The 18,325-nt window shown below is 31.7% G+C and overlaps 1 protein-coding gene across 1 annotated transcript in view; it reads right to left on the bottom strand.

Moving 5' to 3' along the window:
- Positions 1-15,846: 15,846 nt before the first annotated feature.
- The window catches only part of LOC132934751 (protein big brother-like), a 30,072-nt gene continuing 27,593 nt past the window's right edge, over positions 15,847-18,325 (bottom strand). Inside the window, exon 5 of the mRNA XM_061001090.1 lies at positions 15,847-17,492. Within this exon, the coding sequence (XP_060857073.1) occupies positions 17,349-17,492 (144 nt within the window). The 3' untranslated portion in view covers positions 15,847-17,348. The remainder of the gene's footprint in view (positions 17,493-18,325) is intronic.

Here is an 18,325-nt window from a genome sequence, read left to right as displayed (position 1 = left end):
AATATATATAATTAAATAATGTAAAATACGTCTGTATAATATGTCCATGAAATCGTCGATCAATGCAATATCAACGCGTAATATGGGCGGGTCTGGAATATTGTATTTTTTTGGAATTTTTCAAACAACAATATTAAATAATGCCTACATAAATATTTATAAAAAAAACTCTGATTAGTTATTATCAGAATTTTATAGTATTATTTATTTATATTATTGATTACAATGTACGATGAGACGTGTTCGTACTTATGAGTATATAAAAGTTTAAAAGTCTTAGTATATTAGTTACTCATAAGTTTTATGTCAAAACTATAATTTGCATATATAGCAACATATATAGCACAGCTATATTGGGCTATGGGGGTCCCAGGCATCTCTGCCCCCTTAAATCCGGCGCTGCATCGTGTATTTAATTCAATTTTTTTCCTCTTTGTTTATTGTAATCAAAATAATATGTAAGTTACCGTTCTTGTAATTTGTCAACTGTATATTATACCTTATATTCAAAGGGCTCAAGCCCGTTAAATCAATAATAAATAAATAAATAAATTTTCTTCGTTGTGACCTCTGCATCGTCGACTGCGATTACATCCGGACGACATCCCGAATTCGACTCCGCTTTAGCCTATACAGAAAAGGATTTTCGTTATACTTATAAATATATTATAATCGCTCTAATGCGACTCTGTTAATGCTGCCCTCCCCGTGCACATATACAATACGTATGTATATATATGACATAATGCCGATGTTACATTTCATTAAATTAACACGTTGGCCATAATTTACGATTATCTAAATCCGCCATGCAAATGCGGGGTCGTTTATCGAGCTTATAGACACGTCGCCGAACGACGAGGGTGGACAGGAAACGATTTGAATATCACCATGGATCGCATATTATATATGAAAAAAAAACCCCGCGAGCAGACGCCTCCCCCCCCCCCCCATCCCCATCTTTCACCGTCGGTGTGTCTTTTTTTTATAATTGTCACAGTCGTAAAAACAACCCTTTTCGCTTTTTTATTATTTCATTAATATATTGTTTTCGTTTTGACAAATTGTTTGTTAATTACGATATTACACATGTCGCGCGCGATAACAGTGTGCAGTGCTGCTGCAGGTGCACTAAACGATCGTCGATATTTCATCGGACGAAATATGATTTTATAAAAAAAAAACAAAAAATCTAATAACAACACGACTGAGAGCGTTTTATTGAAAGGGGTCGTGACAATAACCCTTTGCGCGCAACGTATGTCCCGTGTGCGCGTACGCGTAATTTGAATTTTTGCGCCGGGCGCGTGGTCGACTTATACGCTGCACACAGGCACACATACGGATCGTATGTATTAAAATATTAATATTAACAGTATACGATTCGAGAAAGATTTGTGAATTGTTTGGATTTTAGAAACGGGCTGACTCGGCTGACCCCTATTTTTCAACAATGCGTTTCCTATACTTTCCGGCCGTCCGCGCCCGGCTGCAGTGGTTTATTAAAAACGAACAAAATATTATACACGCACAATAATAGGCTTCATCGATTGGAATTTCAATAACATAATCGGTATAATATTACGCGCATACATGCGTATATAAACTTCCTACTCGCACAATACAAGTGCATCGAAAAAAAAAAAACTAATAAATACGCGTTTATATATTAGGTATATATAGTAAAAATGCACTTATGTGAACTGAGCAGTATTTTAATATAATAATATAATCATCATCTAAGCGATCAATATCGGTAGTGTATTATTACATTCGTCAGCGCAGACATATTTTATTATTAATTCATTTATGAATAAATTGCACGTACACCATGCATATTATTGGCATCGTCATATTATAGCTGATGGAAAACCGTATCAGCAGCAGTGGAGAGGTTTTCGTGAATTTTTTTAATGAAAATTGTATTTTGACATATAAAAATAAATATTGTATTACACTACTACAGAATTTCGTAAAATATATATATGCATAGCTATACGGTATTATATTATAATCCCCAACATAATATTATATATATCTACGGGATAAAAACAATAGACTTGCCAAAGCAATACACTGTCACATAAATTGCAGTGTTATTAGTATTCTTGTTTAAAAAAGTTCATTTGTTACAAATATTTAAAAAAAATAATTTTACACAAATTAACTGATATAATACATAGATACGGCGTATTACGTCCTAAAAAACTCCGTCTTTTATCTGTACTTATACTATGGGCACATGCCCGTTGTTCATACGAAGTGAAAACTTTAAGTCAAATGTTGAGGAGTATTGGCAAGAAATGTATTCCAATACATCTAAAAAACTAATCAGTAAAATATGAGCTTGGTTGGAAATAATTAATATTTAACAGAGGCACTTTAAGTTCAAAGTTGTGGTATGAAAATGTCAAAAATTTGTTTCATTGGTGTTTAGGTACTAATGGCCGAGTAAAAAGTTTTAAAAAAATTGTTTAAAAACGTTATTGTAGTATAATAGTAGTGGGATATGGACAATCGACCTACAACCATTCGACCGACAACCAAAATACCGACAAGACAATCAACCGACAGGGTCAATCCACCGACAAGGCATTTGATTGACAATAATATTATTAGTAGTAATTTAATTTCGCTTTTAATTTATATGCTTATTTACTATTAACTATGTTAATAATACATTTTTTTTTAAAATAATGTATAGTAATAATATTAAATAATGATAAAAATCGTCTTATATTAAAAATAAGATCTTATCTTCACCTAAAATAAATAGAAACTAAAATTAAATTTATATTGCATGATTATTATAAAAATAATTAGCACACCTATTATTGATTCTTTAATGATTTGACTGTCTTGTCAGTATTTTGGTTGTCGGTCGATTGTCCTGTCGGTCGAATGGTTGTCGGTCGATTGACCCAGACCCAATAGTAGTACCTAATGTATATTTAATTTAAATATGTGTTCTTATTCTTTTTCGTCAAGCTTACCCTTCTTTGCAAAACTAAGAATACTATACGGTTTTGTTGACTAAGACCAATAAAAACAATGCAAATATTGAAATTTATTACATCTTTTTAAAATTAAAATAAACGTTGCTATAGCTACATTGTTTTGGAACCAATTTTTTGACATTCTCATTAAGCTTAAATCGCCCTGTTAATAAAGTCAAATTAAAGTCAAATTGTATTGACCAAATTTTTAAATATATTGGATTACATTAATTCTGGTTAACTCGCTCCAAAATTTAAAATTTCGAAAATAACAGACACTACTGTACAAATGTACAGTACATTACATAATATACATCATTATACATTATTATTCATATAACCTACCTATATAATATGTATACTTAAATACTTAATCATAGTTATCGTTTCATGTAAGTACTTATAAATATTATATAATTATATGGAATAATTTATTCTACACTCCTCCGTCATCGCCATTCTTACTATAATTGTACAGTCCTTGATTTTAATATAATATTTTAGCGGTGTCCAATACCTATTTATATTCATATCTCGAATAATAAAATTGCCGAGAACGCCGAAGAGTAATAATATAATTTTGCGTTTACGGAAAAAATAAAAGTTTACGATAAAACTATAATTTAGAGATTTTATCGTTAATCGCTGCATACAGAATCGTCATTTGAAAAATAATATTTAAACGAATGAACGATTATTTTAATACATATATTTTCATTACATTTTCTTCACAAAATAATATTTTGAAGCTAATTTATATAAATTAATAATTTTACGGCTCTTGTGCCATATTTTAGCACGTGCTGTTTAAAAACACATTACAACTACTGCATTCATAAAAACATATCTTTATTATTATGATTAGGTGACAACAACATTTTATGCATTTATTTTTATTGATGTTGGTTGGTCAAAAACCAAATAGTACCTATTATATATAATACTAGCTGTCACCTATCGCCCGACTTCGCTCGGGAAAAAATGAACACACCTAAAATGCGGTATATCGGCGTATATCGGCGTATCTCAATAATAGATAAACTCATAAAGACAATATATTTTAAATAATCGTTTTAGTAATGTAAAAGTTGAAACTAAATTAAACTTAAACAACTGGATTCTCATTTTGTTAAGTAACAATAAAATTGGAAATAATAGATCAATAGTGTCGTCAGAAAATTGGAACATAATACAGGCCTGTTCTTTTATATATATATATAAGGTTATAAATAATATACAAGCGGATTCTTTTAACAGCAAACCTGAAACAATTGTTAACTTAAAAAGTGCCCATATGAATATTTTTGGAAATTATTTTTTTAGATAATTTGAAGAAATTCAAAACAACATTAGATTGGCATATTATGAGTGGGCACCTCGTTATGTGTTGGTACATTACTTCCTTTATTTAAACTTAAAATATTTACTCATAAACATATAACTATATATACTCGTTCGAAATTTGCTTTTTATTCCTAGATTTAAATTCATATCGAAATATTTTTTTTCGGAATAAGAAATTAAGAATGTATCTTGTTATTCAAAAATTTTATTTTTAATAATGTTTGTTTTGAAAAGACATACAATTTGTAAGAAAAAATAGTATCTCTAAAATTTTTAATAATTTTAGGAAGGTAATCGTTCAATATGTGACCTATACCAGACCACGCGCGATCTACTCATATTTGAAATGGTAATCAGCTACTATGATGTATTATATAACAAGAATTTTTTACCCATGGTAAATTGTTTTTTTTTATCTTAAATACGCATCTTTGTATCACTGTGACATTTATGGCATAAGTTATTTTCATTATTTTGTTATTAAAATGTATGTTTATGTAAAAATTCTAAAAACTGATTTTTCAGATTGAATAATCCTTTATATAGTTTAACTTAATTACTAAAATTAATTTATTTTGATACAAACGCGGTGAGCCAATAACTAAACACATACCTACTGATAATTGAGCATAATAAATAATAATATTAATATTATTATCACAGAAATTATGAAAATATACTTTTTAAGTTATTATTAAATAAAACCTGCTGCAGTAATAGCCATTATTGTGGCGGGGGGAGGGGTCTATAGTTATAACTCATACTACAGTCAATTGTTTTAAATAATAATATTTGTGTGGTAAGTTATTTAAATTACTACATTATAGCTTACATAACTAAAAGACACAATATGTGTGACAATATATTTTGAAGTTTCGGTTTTTTATGTATTCTAAATAAATTTTACTACTTTCATATATTATAGTCTGTGATATTATTGGCAAACAACATTTTAAAATAAGCTGATGGCATATGAAGGTAAAATCCAGTAGGTAATCATATAATACTATTATAAAAAATAAGTAAGCTGCACAGCACACGCAGTCCGTGTATATAATACATATAACTTACTATTTTCACTACGTAGTACGTGGGTACAAGTTACGTTTTGGTTGGGTAAGGTCACTTCATACTAAACTCGGTACCTTCAAGAAAATAAGCGTTTACTCTGTTTACCTTAAAATAACAATTACCATTGTACTATATAGGTAGTTATCGATTATTGTCCCGACTTCTGAAAACTTGTGAAATTTCGATAGCGAAAAGTGAAAACGATTGGTGGAATACACTATGTCATGTTCTTATACCGTCGTCTGCCATTTCGCCAACTAGACAAAATATGTGTTTGTTATTGCGTGAAAAACACTCTAACATGACATGTGCACCGAGAAGAACAATTTTATGTATTATTATTTATTATACATACTCGTAATGTAGGAATGGTCAACGACAGTTCGTGGGAAAATATAAATGGAATAAAAAAGAGAGAGAAAATTGTGTGCGTTGACCTTAAGACGACGTAATATATAGGTACGCATTTCTTTGGATCGCACGTATAGAGATCTTTGGCGCGCATTGTGCCGGTTCCTCGAAACCTCCGAATATTGTACGGCCGAATAAGATATATACACCTATACAGCTTCCCCTGCAGTCTGAACGGTCTGTCTGCATTATATATAGGTAGGTATTGGTATATAATGCATATTGTAAAATATAAATTATATTAAAATATGTATATAATATGTGCGGTATGTCTGCAGCGCGAGTGATGCTCACGATATAGGGGACGAGGGCGTAGTATACGAGACGGGGTGAAAGAAGATCGTCGAATATTATTTAGGTATACAATGCCCACGCCCTGACGTGGTCTCTGCTATACAATATAATAATATAATATAATGTCTAGAGATACATATTATAGATATATCATCTACATCACGTGTATATATTATAATATATAATATACGAATCGTAAAAGAAAACAAATTTATTACTCAATCAATGTACCTACGTAAATATAAAGAATAACGTTGAAATATTACCATCGAAGATCTCCACTATTCATATAATATAATATGGGTTCTGCAGACGGATATTAATCGATCCGACCCCACATGGCCACATACTTATATAATATAAAGGTACTGCATTGGATCATTACACAGTACGATTATTATAATTTATAGAGTCAGTGAAGGGACACGATCCGAGATTATCGGTGCGTATACCGTTACCCATGTATATGCCAATGTGTCCCCGGTAAAATCCAAAAACAGCGCACACAGATTTCGAGGGTTATAGTATTATCTGCGTGGAGTGATGTATACTTTTGGTCCTCTCTCGCCCCCTCCCCCCCCCCCCAACACCCCCGCAGCCACTGTCGGTGATCGGCCGCCGATCTCTTATCTCCCGAACAGGTACTAATAGCCTTCCATTAGTATAATATACGATGCGTCGTTGTGTACAATTTTATATTATTAAACGACGTTCGGCTTGGCGTGCGTATCATGGCCGTATACGTACCTACCTGTGTAGACGGACGAGACGATAGACACTATAACTACAGACGAACGATACGAGACGGCAGCGGACAGACAAACGGATGTATATAGGTATGTACTGTGATTTAAGACATTACGACGTCGAATCGTCGTGGACGACTGCGTATAGGTCGAATGCTATTTTCGAACGTCTCCTATTATTATAATATTATAGTTTCCAATTATTGTTTTTCCATTGTTTTTCGTCGTCTCGCGACCGTCCAGCGAAACACGTCTGATACAATATACTGCAGACATTATTATATAACGAAATAAGGTTGCTATAGGTTGGCTATATTGTTGTCCACTGCGTGTCTGTGCGTGTGTGTGCGTGTTATAGGAGGATTTGGGGGGGGAACGACGGTGTTGCGATACGGTGAAAGAATATCGTCGAATATGCCATTATGTATATAGGTATAATATGACGTATATAATATTATAATGTACATGTATAATATAATTTCCACGTCAACGCAATCTCTATATACAGCATACACACGTAGATATTATAACAATGCGTTTGGCTAATACGTTTCAATTTCGCGTCCCCTTCTGTACATGCAGTGTGTACCCATATTATATTATATTATACGATCATATATATATATATATTGCATCACACACCGTTCGATGATCTTATGTCGCGATTATTCTCGCCGCTCCGGTAGGCCGCTGCACCTGTTGCCGCCCGACTGTGATCTCTTAAATCTCCGCACACAACGTGAGAGTTTATGTATACTATAATAATAACTCGCAGGAGTAAACACGGTAAGTGAGAAGGGAGAAGGATGGCTGAAAACTATCGTTCGACTGCTGCAGCAATCGGTGCTTATAATATAGGCACCCAATAATTAACACAATATTATAATCTATCACTAGTATACACAATTTGTTCTTTTGGAGTGGAATCACGAGTTATCCCCACGATTTTGGTCTGGATATTTACATATTTGCGATTTTACCATTCAAGAATACATACTATTATTATTTTATTATATCGACATAATATTGTGGTCACTGAATTCCACGATGTGGTTGATTTGATTTTTGAAGGACAAATTCACAGTACAGTTTTAATGTTAAATGCACTTTTTCATCACTTGATGAAAGACTTGGAGAGTATATTATAAATATACAATATAATATATTTTTGTGAATTAAAAATTTAGTTGTAACTATACATGTTAACTATATTCAGCAGTATGTATGTAAGGCATATAATGATCCACTGGAATAGATTTAAAACTTTTATATCACGTTGGGTTTGATCACTGGTTGGCCTTCTTCCTCATATTATTCAAAGTTAAAATTTATATAAATTATCAAATTTGCTTATTTTGCTATTCTGACACAGACTTTAAATATTCTTTGTAAAAAAAAAAATTTTTAAACAATAATTAACTGAAATCATGACTTAACATAGTAGTCATATTTTAAAAAGTGTTTAATGTTTAAAGCGATTATTTATTTTAATATAATAATATATTATATATATGTTTAAAATAGTTTGTGTATCTATCTGTATTTTGTGATGAACATACGTATAATTTGTTTGACCATCGTTGTAAGCTCAACGAAATATAGCCATTTTTCGAGCCATAGTTCGACCTTTTATGTATTTTTTTTATCGTACAATAATGCTGTTATTGTCTTTTAGTGTATTCTGAAATATTCTGAATGTCTTGGTTTGCCCTATCTATCGAAACTTGTGTGAGGCTCTCGCGTGGGTTTACTGTGTATTATTTTCACACCATCCCATATTGAATAGGTACAGTTTAAAATAAATTTGAATTTTAAGTCTTAGCGAGTTTACCTTTTAAATAAGATCAGCTATTTGAAATCAGGAATTCTGAACTTATTATAAGCTTCAATGAGGCTTTTTGTCTTGTTTGCATTGAATACATATTCAAATAGTTAAAACACAATATAACAATTTCATAAGTATAGATAATTTGTTTATACATACATTGAAATTTGTTGATTTAAAAATTAAGAAGTGTCTTGAATATTAAGAAATATGTCTTCATGTGTTACATAAGGAACTATATTTGTTTCTCCTGGTTTTAAAGGAATTATTAGTTTCGTGTTACTATTCCCCACAACATTATACAAAACATCATTTTGTCGATAGCAATTTCGTTGTTTATTACATTTTACTTACTTTAAGTCGTTAAAAAGAAAGAATTATCATTTCTTTTATTAGATACTACATTGTTAAATATATCGTAAAACACTTAACGAATATTAACCATATAAAAATAATAAAACACAACTTCAGTTATTGTGCAAATCAATTGTATAACTATTAACCATGAAGAATAACAATAGTCAATAATATAGTATATATGCCTACTAAATGGTAGTTTGACATGGCCTTTATCAAATAATATAACAATATTAAAATGTCCGTTACTGGCTAAGGTAATAAAATGTATCAAATTCATTAACTAGTACGGTTAACTAATATTTCATAATAATATTATTATAGTATAATATAATAATAGGTATTATTGCTGTCACTATGCCACTATCCCGTAATCCAAGATAACACTCGAATAAGGAAAAATCAACAATAATTCTACCTACCAAAATTTATCAACACCTTTCCATTATCACTATGTAAATGAATATATACATATTATAATATACTATAACATACAAAATATAATATACCGTGTGAATACTTACATGGGTAAGTGTAAGTTTAACCAACTGCTTGGCATTCGCGGTAAAGGGGGGTTCAAGTTCACAGTTGTCCGTGTCGTGTCTTGTCGGGTAAAATACTTATTTCTGATTGGTTTTCCAAAATTTGATTGTAAAAATATGATCGTGTCGACCGACACGATACCGTGAATACCGTGAAGTTGAATATATTCAACTTTTAATCGTGCTGGTCACAATGTTCCCGCTGTGGTAGTGTGGTTTACTGTTATCTATTATATTTTGATAAGAACACATTTTAAATATTAAATTTATACCCGTGTCTTCTGTTGATCGTATTTAATAATTGTTGGACGTATTTTGCACTGAGTCTTGAACATGACCTATGTAAAAGTGAGATAACCATGGTAGAATTTATGATTGCCTAGTTGATAACGTTCTGATAATTCACACGACACGATAAGACAGGGGCAATTGTGAACCACCCTGTACACATACATTTATTACCTATGTCCTACACTAGACAGTATTTGAATAACTAAATGGTCTACGATTAAAAAAAAACATATACCTAGGTACCTAATATTATACCGCGGTAAATAAGCTGCACAGATCCCGCGTGACCGATGATTATATGTGTATTATTATTGTAATACAAATTACTAATATGATATAGTCTCTTATAATATATATAATTTTATATAGGTACACTATAATATCGACGTGGATCTGAAAAAAAACTTAGTGGTTTTCATTTGCACATAATAGTTGCAAATGCAGCGGGTGCGTTTAATACACGAGTTCCATTAAATGCAAATAAGCCGTGTATTGTTGCAAAACATGAACGCAATTCTCAAAGACCAATAAATGATTTATTGTAAATTATAAATCAATAATGACCAGTCAACGCTGTTCACAAACCGCAAATGTCATAAAAAAAACATGCGATATGAAAGAGAATGAAAAAAGATTATGGCTAAAATAGTGAGTAAAATACAGGTACTTAAATTCAGTTTATATACTTACTTATATTTATATTTATATAGTCATACTGTACTACTAACTAATATTGAAATATTTAAAAAATACCATTTTAATTTTTTCTACTCAACGTGTGTTACCGTGTCTTACCTGCAAATGGTGAATATAAGATATGCAATTATAGTTGTATAACCTGCTCGAGGGCGTCCGCGAGGGGGTGTAAGTACTTTGTAGTTACTAGTTACCAAAATCGCCGCGATATGTCGCGTTTAGTAAGGTACAGTCCTCAGTCTGTTTTCACATTTCACTGTTTCAAGTCAATGGTCATAATAAGAGAGTGGATTCTTATGCGATTATAGATTTTAATTTTTATACTTTTGGATTTTTTGTCAGTCATCTCCACGGATACAAGGTTTTCAAGATTTTCTGAGATGAAACTGTTATAGAGACTCTGTAGGTTCATGATTTCTGTTTAGTTTATGATATGGCAGGTAGGTGGTATACATATATTTATAATCATTTAGATGCACGCATTGTACATCTACATCTAATATCTGGCCAAGTCATCACGTGAAAATTATAAATATATTCCTTCAGTCGGAATGCCAGATCGTTATTAAAACGTTTAAATGTATTATAATAGGTACCTATTGTGATTTGAATTCAACAAATAAATATTTATCCTTGTGCAGGCGAAAAATATGTCCCCGTTAGTCGTTAGAGTGGGCGTTTGTTGTTCGTTTTTATATTGATGTGTTGTGTATAAATCGAAATTGGAGGAGCTCCTTCATCCGAAAAGTGTTTCTCCTCGCATAACGGTTAACACGGCGAAATAAAATATAAGCACTGTTTACAAGACACCGCATAAATGAGTATAAATAAATGTGTATATATTATATTATTATATATGGGCAGTAGGTATACATATATGTAGACGTCTTATGCACAGGCGTATGGTCAGAATAAGTTTTTTCAAAACTTTGTTTGGTAAAAATAAAGAAATGTTTACACACAATGGGGTAGACTTCAAAAGAAATCGTAAATCATTTGCGCCGGCCGTCGTTGTGCACGCCGGAAAGTAAAAACGCTTCACTCGACGCCGAAACATTGATGATTTATGATATTCCCCCACGGTTTCATTATTGTTATTATTATTATTATTATTATTGTAATGTGTATCTCCGTTGAGTGCGAAAAATGAAAATAAAGGAAAAATGACATTACACGGAATAAAACATTCGACGTCGTTGAAATGGTATTACAGGTATACAATATTATGTCGTATGCTGTATACACCACGCGCGGCCCTTTTGTACAAGTCCGATGAAAAATATGATTTTCAATTTTCGCTCTTTTCGACTGCCACGAGACACTTTTGAATTCCTCCGGGGTACACGCAAACACGACCATTATATATAAATATATAATAATATATTACACCGGGAGGGACATTATTAAATATTTTATCACTCGCCGTCGTACCGCCCCACTGGGACTGCACATGTGACATATTCATACCTATACGCCACCTCGCGAACATAACATGATGCATTATAGAGCCTTAGACATTATTACGGAACGGATTTTATTGAATTTTTCATTTTTTTTTTCACATATTATATTATATGGGTGAAAATGACATTTGATCTTTTCGCAGATAAATTATAAACTATAATAAAATATTATATTATATTGGACATTATATATATGAATATGATATAGATTCTGGGTGAGCTCTACACCAACAATAATTTGTATAAAAAAATGTAGGTAGGTAGGTAGGTACTATAAGATTTTTGTCTCGAGTACATTTTTCAACGATTTAATGGCTGTAAGTTGTAAAAGTGAGTTATGACTTTTGAGACTTAGTTTTTCTGCCTCGTAGTTATAATGCCGACGACGACAATTTATTCAAGTACATACAAATATAGAGCAAGTCACACGAACCAGTCAAATAGAAAATATTGTTTTATATAAAAAAAACATTAGATAATACATTATAATATTTTAAATTTTTAAAGCAAATCCTCTAGAATAATTTTCGTTATGCATCTGAAAATTCTGAAACTCGACAAATAATAGGAGAGGGGATTATATTTTTCACGATACGGAACTTTCGCTAACTTTTTTAACTTTACCGAACAGTTTTTGGACCCTCGACTCTCATTACCCAGGAATATATATGTCTATAGATAATGATCGGATTGATGATTAAATTGATTTAACATTATTGATGATGTATGCTTTTTTATTTTAGTGTTGAAAATACTTTTTTTAGCAGACAAAATGCTTTGTTCTTAGACTTTGAAAGTGGTTTCTGGTAACAAATAAAATCTAGTATGTAAAGTACTTTGTATGGCATTAAATGTAAAAAATGCCCAGTACTTTTCAAAATAATCAGGAATTACAAAAAATACGAACATTAAGAAATTGTAGCAATATTATTAAAACCGGTAATAAATCGTTAGTTATATTAAAAATGTATCATTAAAAAATAGTCGGTATAATATAGGCTGACTGGCCGTCTTCGCTCTGAATCGTTTTTCATCCTATACAATGATTTATCATTTAATTCAAATTTAATACCTACATCCACCACAGTGACCTACCTAATCAATATAGCGAAGTAGGTACACTCGACCCCTCTACCGTACAGCAGAACGCGGTTACCTACTTGCAACGGATTTTTTAAATTTTTAATTGTATTTGTTGCTCTTCTGACAATTTATTAATATTATATACGAGCACCTATATATAAATAGATAGGTACGTAAAATAATATCCAACTCCCGACTGGAAATATCTCTAACTTTACACCCCGCCCTATCCCATCGCCATTTGTCTAGGTAGCACACATAATTATTTTTCGGCAATTGACATTTGAATAATTATAAATCTTCAGTACCAAATAGTAAACGAAATAAAATTTACTAAAGCATTGATTTTGTGGGTTATGATTGATATGAGACTACCTATATTATGTCTTAATAACAACGTGACGGTTTCGATTAAATAAATACCTACGTAGATATTATATCAGTGGAAGATATATAAGCGCCAATACAAAAGTGCTAAAATCTCATATACCTATGTGTACTTCTGTCGCTTCATTCCTGCAGATAATATTAAATTTAGAACTAAATCGTTCAAAATCACATAAAATCGACACATTTTTTTAGGATAAAGCGTCAGAGTTTATTGTCATAAACTTATAAGTACGAGTGTAATAACGTTTATATTGTACAGTAGCGTACGCAAGATTTTAGTTCGGTCAGGGTTTTACCTGAGTAAATAACTTACATTTTTCTTTGCTAAACAGTTTTTATACATAATTGGTTGTAACAAATTATAGTTTGTCTCAAATTTAGTCAACATTTAGAACACTTGAGTGTTTAACCTGGACACGTGGTCATCTATAGAGCCTCTTCGGGTCGTAATAATCGATGAACGATGATACGTCATGATGATACACCATTCGGCGATTATTGCAGACGTTAACAATATTCTAAATCAGCAAAAAAAAAAAACTGAAACTATCATTATCGACGTCTTTGTCATATTTAACAATTTATTTTATTTCTATTAAAAATTACCAATAATTTATGGACGCTGTGGATTGAAATGGTGGTAAATAAGATTTTTTTTTAAAAGGAAGGACTGGTCAGAACCCTAGAACCCTACCCCTGCGTATGCTACTGGTATTGTAAGTACCTATGTCATATATACTTACGTAGTAAGCATTGGCGTCATGTAATCCTAGGTCTAGTGACAATTTTACAAAACTGCAATTACGCGCGAATAAACTCGTTTTATACATTTTATTTAATATTATGAATGTCATATACACCTACGTCGTATTATAGGTATAATTTTATATTATAAGAGGTACTGCAGTGGCACAAATGATATGCACTTTTATATCGTTGGCGCTCATGTCCTACAGTTATCATATTGCATGGGCATGGGGAGTATCAGAGTACTGCAGTGCACGCAGAGTTTATGAATTTAATAAAAAAAATTATAAAAATACTATTATTATTATTATTATTATTATGCACCGCGGTGAACGCGGAAACCAAAAATACCGTTACGCAATATCGTATAATAATAAAATAATGTAATTTATACCTATAATAATCCATACGCCCGATCAATCATCCGTCAGATCGAAGCCAAACCGTCTGCACAAAATACCGTATTTCCCGCAACGGAGAATCGATACTATATAGGACGTACGGGGAGATCGAACACACACACACACACCACTCGTGCCCACCCAGACATATTTCATTACGCGCGTCATATTTTCATTTTTTGCGCGCCAACACATCGCGCACCATTATTATATTATGCTGCGAGTTAACAGATCGACGACGTTTCGCGACGATTGACCCGTCTGTCACGCACTATACCCATCGCCGTGTCCCCGTTACGGCGCACCCACCTCATGTCATTTCGGTGGGCAGTAATAATATGCGCGACTGTTTCCATTATAGTTCGCGCACAATAAATATCGACGGACGGGGAAGTGAGCGTGTCAAAAAGTGACGAATTGCCGACGCGTGTACACCGCCGCCTCATTGTCCGCACGTAGTCGCACTCGGAGGTTTTTTGTATATTCTTATTTTCCGTCATAATGTGTCCTCGCGTTGGCCGCTTTTTTCGTCTTATCACATTGTTACCGTTGTTGTTTTGTCGGTTTTTTTTTTTTTTTTTTTTGTCCGCAGTCAAAAGGTGTCCGGACGGCGCCGCCGAGCTGTCGATCCATCGGCGGCGCGGTAGCTCGGTCGGGGGAAATCGACCGTGAAAACTGTGTACACCTTTATATATATATAAAAATAAACGTACTCACGAATCGGGGGGTGGAGGGGAGGGGGTGGGGGTACTCGAATGACGGACGAAACACAAAAAAAAAACGGTCGCGTTTCAGCAGCGAATTGCCATACCTATAATATTGGTTGGTACTTGCGGTGCATATACATATTAGTTACGCGTTTTATAATATTTTAACGACACAAAATATATTCATTTTTGCACCCCACGCGTAATGCGTATAAGTACCTACCTATACTACCTATTATATTATATTAAAGAAATTCCGAGCGCAAGTCTGGACAAACTGACACTGGGCGCGGTGAACGTTTGGACACACATTGACCCACATTGACCCACAATTATCGTGTATTATCGTGTGCTACGATAATTTTCATTTATTCTGCTGCGGCAAGGAGGAAAACTCTGGACGAAATGGTTATGAGATAGACGACTGTCGGAAAGGATTAACCGCGATTTACGGAAAACGCAAAAAAAAAACAAAACAATAATATAATTATTATATATCTGTAAGAGTACGTATAATAGTATAATACTATAATATAATCAGGACACAATTTATAACATTTCAATTTGCATATCGGTAGTAATTTTTACAATCGTACAATAAAATATAATATAGGTATATCATATTAATTATGTTTTACAGACATAACAGTTTAGACTATAATCCAGTGGCGTATTAACGGTTGGTTTGTCCCCCTATAGAAGCAGATGATGGATATTTTTTTCAAACATTTCAAACTTAACGTGTTATTTTTCAATTTAACTGAAAAAGCCTAAGTTATTATAATGGATATTTTAATTATAGGTACTTACTTAGTTACTATATTAAGTTATTCAGAAAAATAACTAGGTAATTAGTTAAGTAAAAGGTTAAAAAAATTAACTTATAGCACAACTTTTCAACTAGTAAATGTACACCTTTCATTTTTTTTTTTTTTTAAAGCTTAAATTAAAAATCCGTAATAGATGCGAAAAGTTTCTGGGAATATAATTTTCAGAACAGAAAAAGAATCATATGCAAATTATCTTTAAAGAAAACCGGGTGAGCTGTAAATTTGCCAATATTTTCGATGTAGCATTGTTTTTATCTATGTGTTGCAATATGTTGAATAGTTGCAACTATGTAACATGTTATTTCGATGTGCAAGTGTATTTTTACTACACATTGTATCATCTATATATCACCCTCCTTATTCGTTTTAAATAATTTTAAACTATTAGGTTTAGTTAACGTAAAAACAAAGAACAGTTTCATTTTAAAAAGGATCGTTATAAAATCCCCGAAAATGCGCCACTGAATATTCAGCTATGCTAAAAAAAAAAAGCGCAATTACTATATTATTATCAAAAGTATATAATATATTATTATGCTGAGTAGCATAAAAAATTAATTAACTTAATGGTTCACTAAAATTTAATGGACCAATCTCCGGTCACTAAATCATGTTTAAGGGACAATTAGCTCATTATATCAATTCATTAAATGCTTAGTGGTAGCAGTTTATCACTATATAGACCATATAATATTATAGTCTATAGTTAGTACTGAAATCTGACAATAAAGTTACAGACGTGGACAATTGGTCTTACAGTCGAATACAGTTTGTGTTCAGGACATTGAAATATCGATTTCCGCACGTTTCTCAAAAAACTTAGTCAAATATAGGTATTATAAAATATATTATATAATGGTATGACGATATTTTAAACTATTGATTGTTTGACGGGCAAACGCAATTCATAATAATATATAATAAATGCATTATATGCGAGTCAGTATATAAAAATAATAATAATAATAATAGTTCTATAAAGAAGTAACAAAAATAAAACTAATTAAAAAAAAAATAATAATAAAAACATATGAGTACTTCACACACATATAAATACATAATACAAACACACTACAATATTATAATATATTTAGGTATATATTGTGTACAAACGCGCTCGAGTCATATATGTATATTATGTAACATGTAATGATCTAATAGTTCAATCTTCTTTTCACGTCTAAATCCGAATCGGTAATCCCACGCTCTTGGTTTCTGTATGCACGAGGTTTGTCCTGATATTCTCTGATACGGTCGTTGTATCTCTCGATTTGCTCCTGCAACATCCTATTCTCGATCTATTGTAACGAAAACAAACAAAACAAAAAAATCGTTGAGATAAAATATTTAGCCACAAACGGTTTTTAGGAAACCATTGCACAATAATATGTACCCTATACATTGTATATTATAGTTCATTACTTAATAGAAATGTCGAAAACTTTAATGTTCAACTTGAGAGATCGCTTTAAAAAATGTGACCGAATTTCGGCGACCAACTGACGAGTGGATGAGACCACAACCACGACGGTGGCCATCATAATATTATGCGTTTAGGCGAAGGTAGATACCTCATATTATTATATAATATTATATTATGGATGAAATATGCGAACCAGGGACTTGCATTTGAAAAAAATCGGTTTTATGTTATTTACAATTAAAACATTACACAATTTTTGCGTTTATCGTTATTTATAAGTAAAACGTTATTCAACTTTTGCGTTTAACGTTATTCAGAATTAAAACGTTATACAAGTTTGCATTTATCGTTATTTAAAATAGTGTTAATACAATAATACCTATTCAATTTTAAAATAATAACTAATGCGGGTAGGTAATGACTAATGGCCTGAATACGGAATATAATAATATAATATAATCAATTCTTAGATTGTTTACATGAAATAAATGTTTCTACGAAACCAATTAATAGACCTTTTAAATAATAAATGGATTTTAAATAATTTCGTTTTGCGTTACTGTTGGTTCAATGATATTATTCCATAAATTATACGTTTTGCGTAATGTTTTATTTAATGATATATAATTTATTTTGTTAATCGTTATGTTATGTTTTGCGGTATTTAATTATTTTTGATTATCACTTTCCGTTATAATTGCGTTTTCA

Source organism: Metopolophium dirhodum, chromosome 1 (genome assembly GCF_019925205.1).
Source record: "Metopolophium dirhodum isolate CAU chromosome 1, ASM1992520v1, whole genome shotgun sequence".
NCBI lineage: Eukaryota > Metazoa > Arthropoda > Insecta > Hemiptera > Aphididae > Metopolophium > Metopolophium dirhodum.
This window is presented reverse-complemented; position numbering and strand designations above follow the sequence as displayed.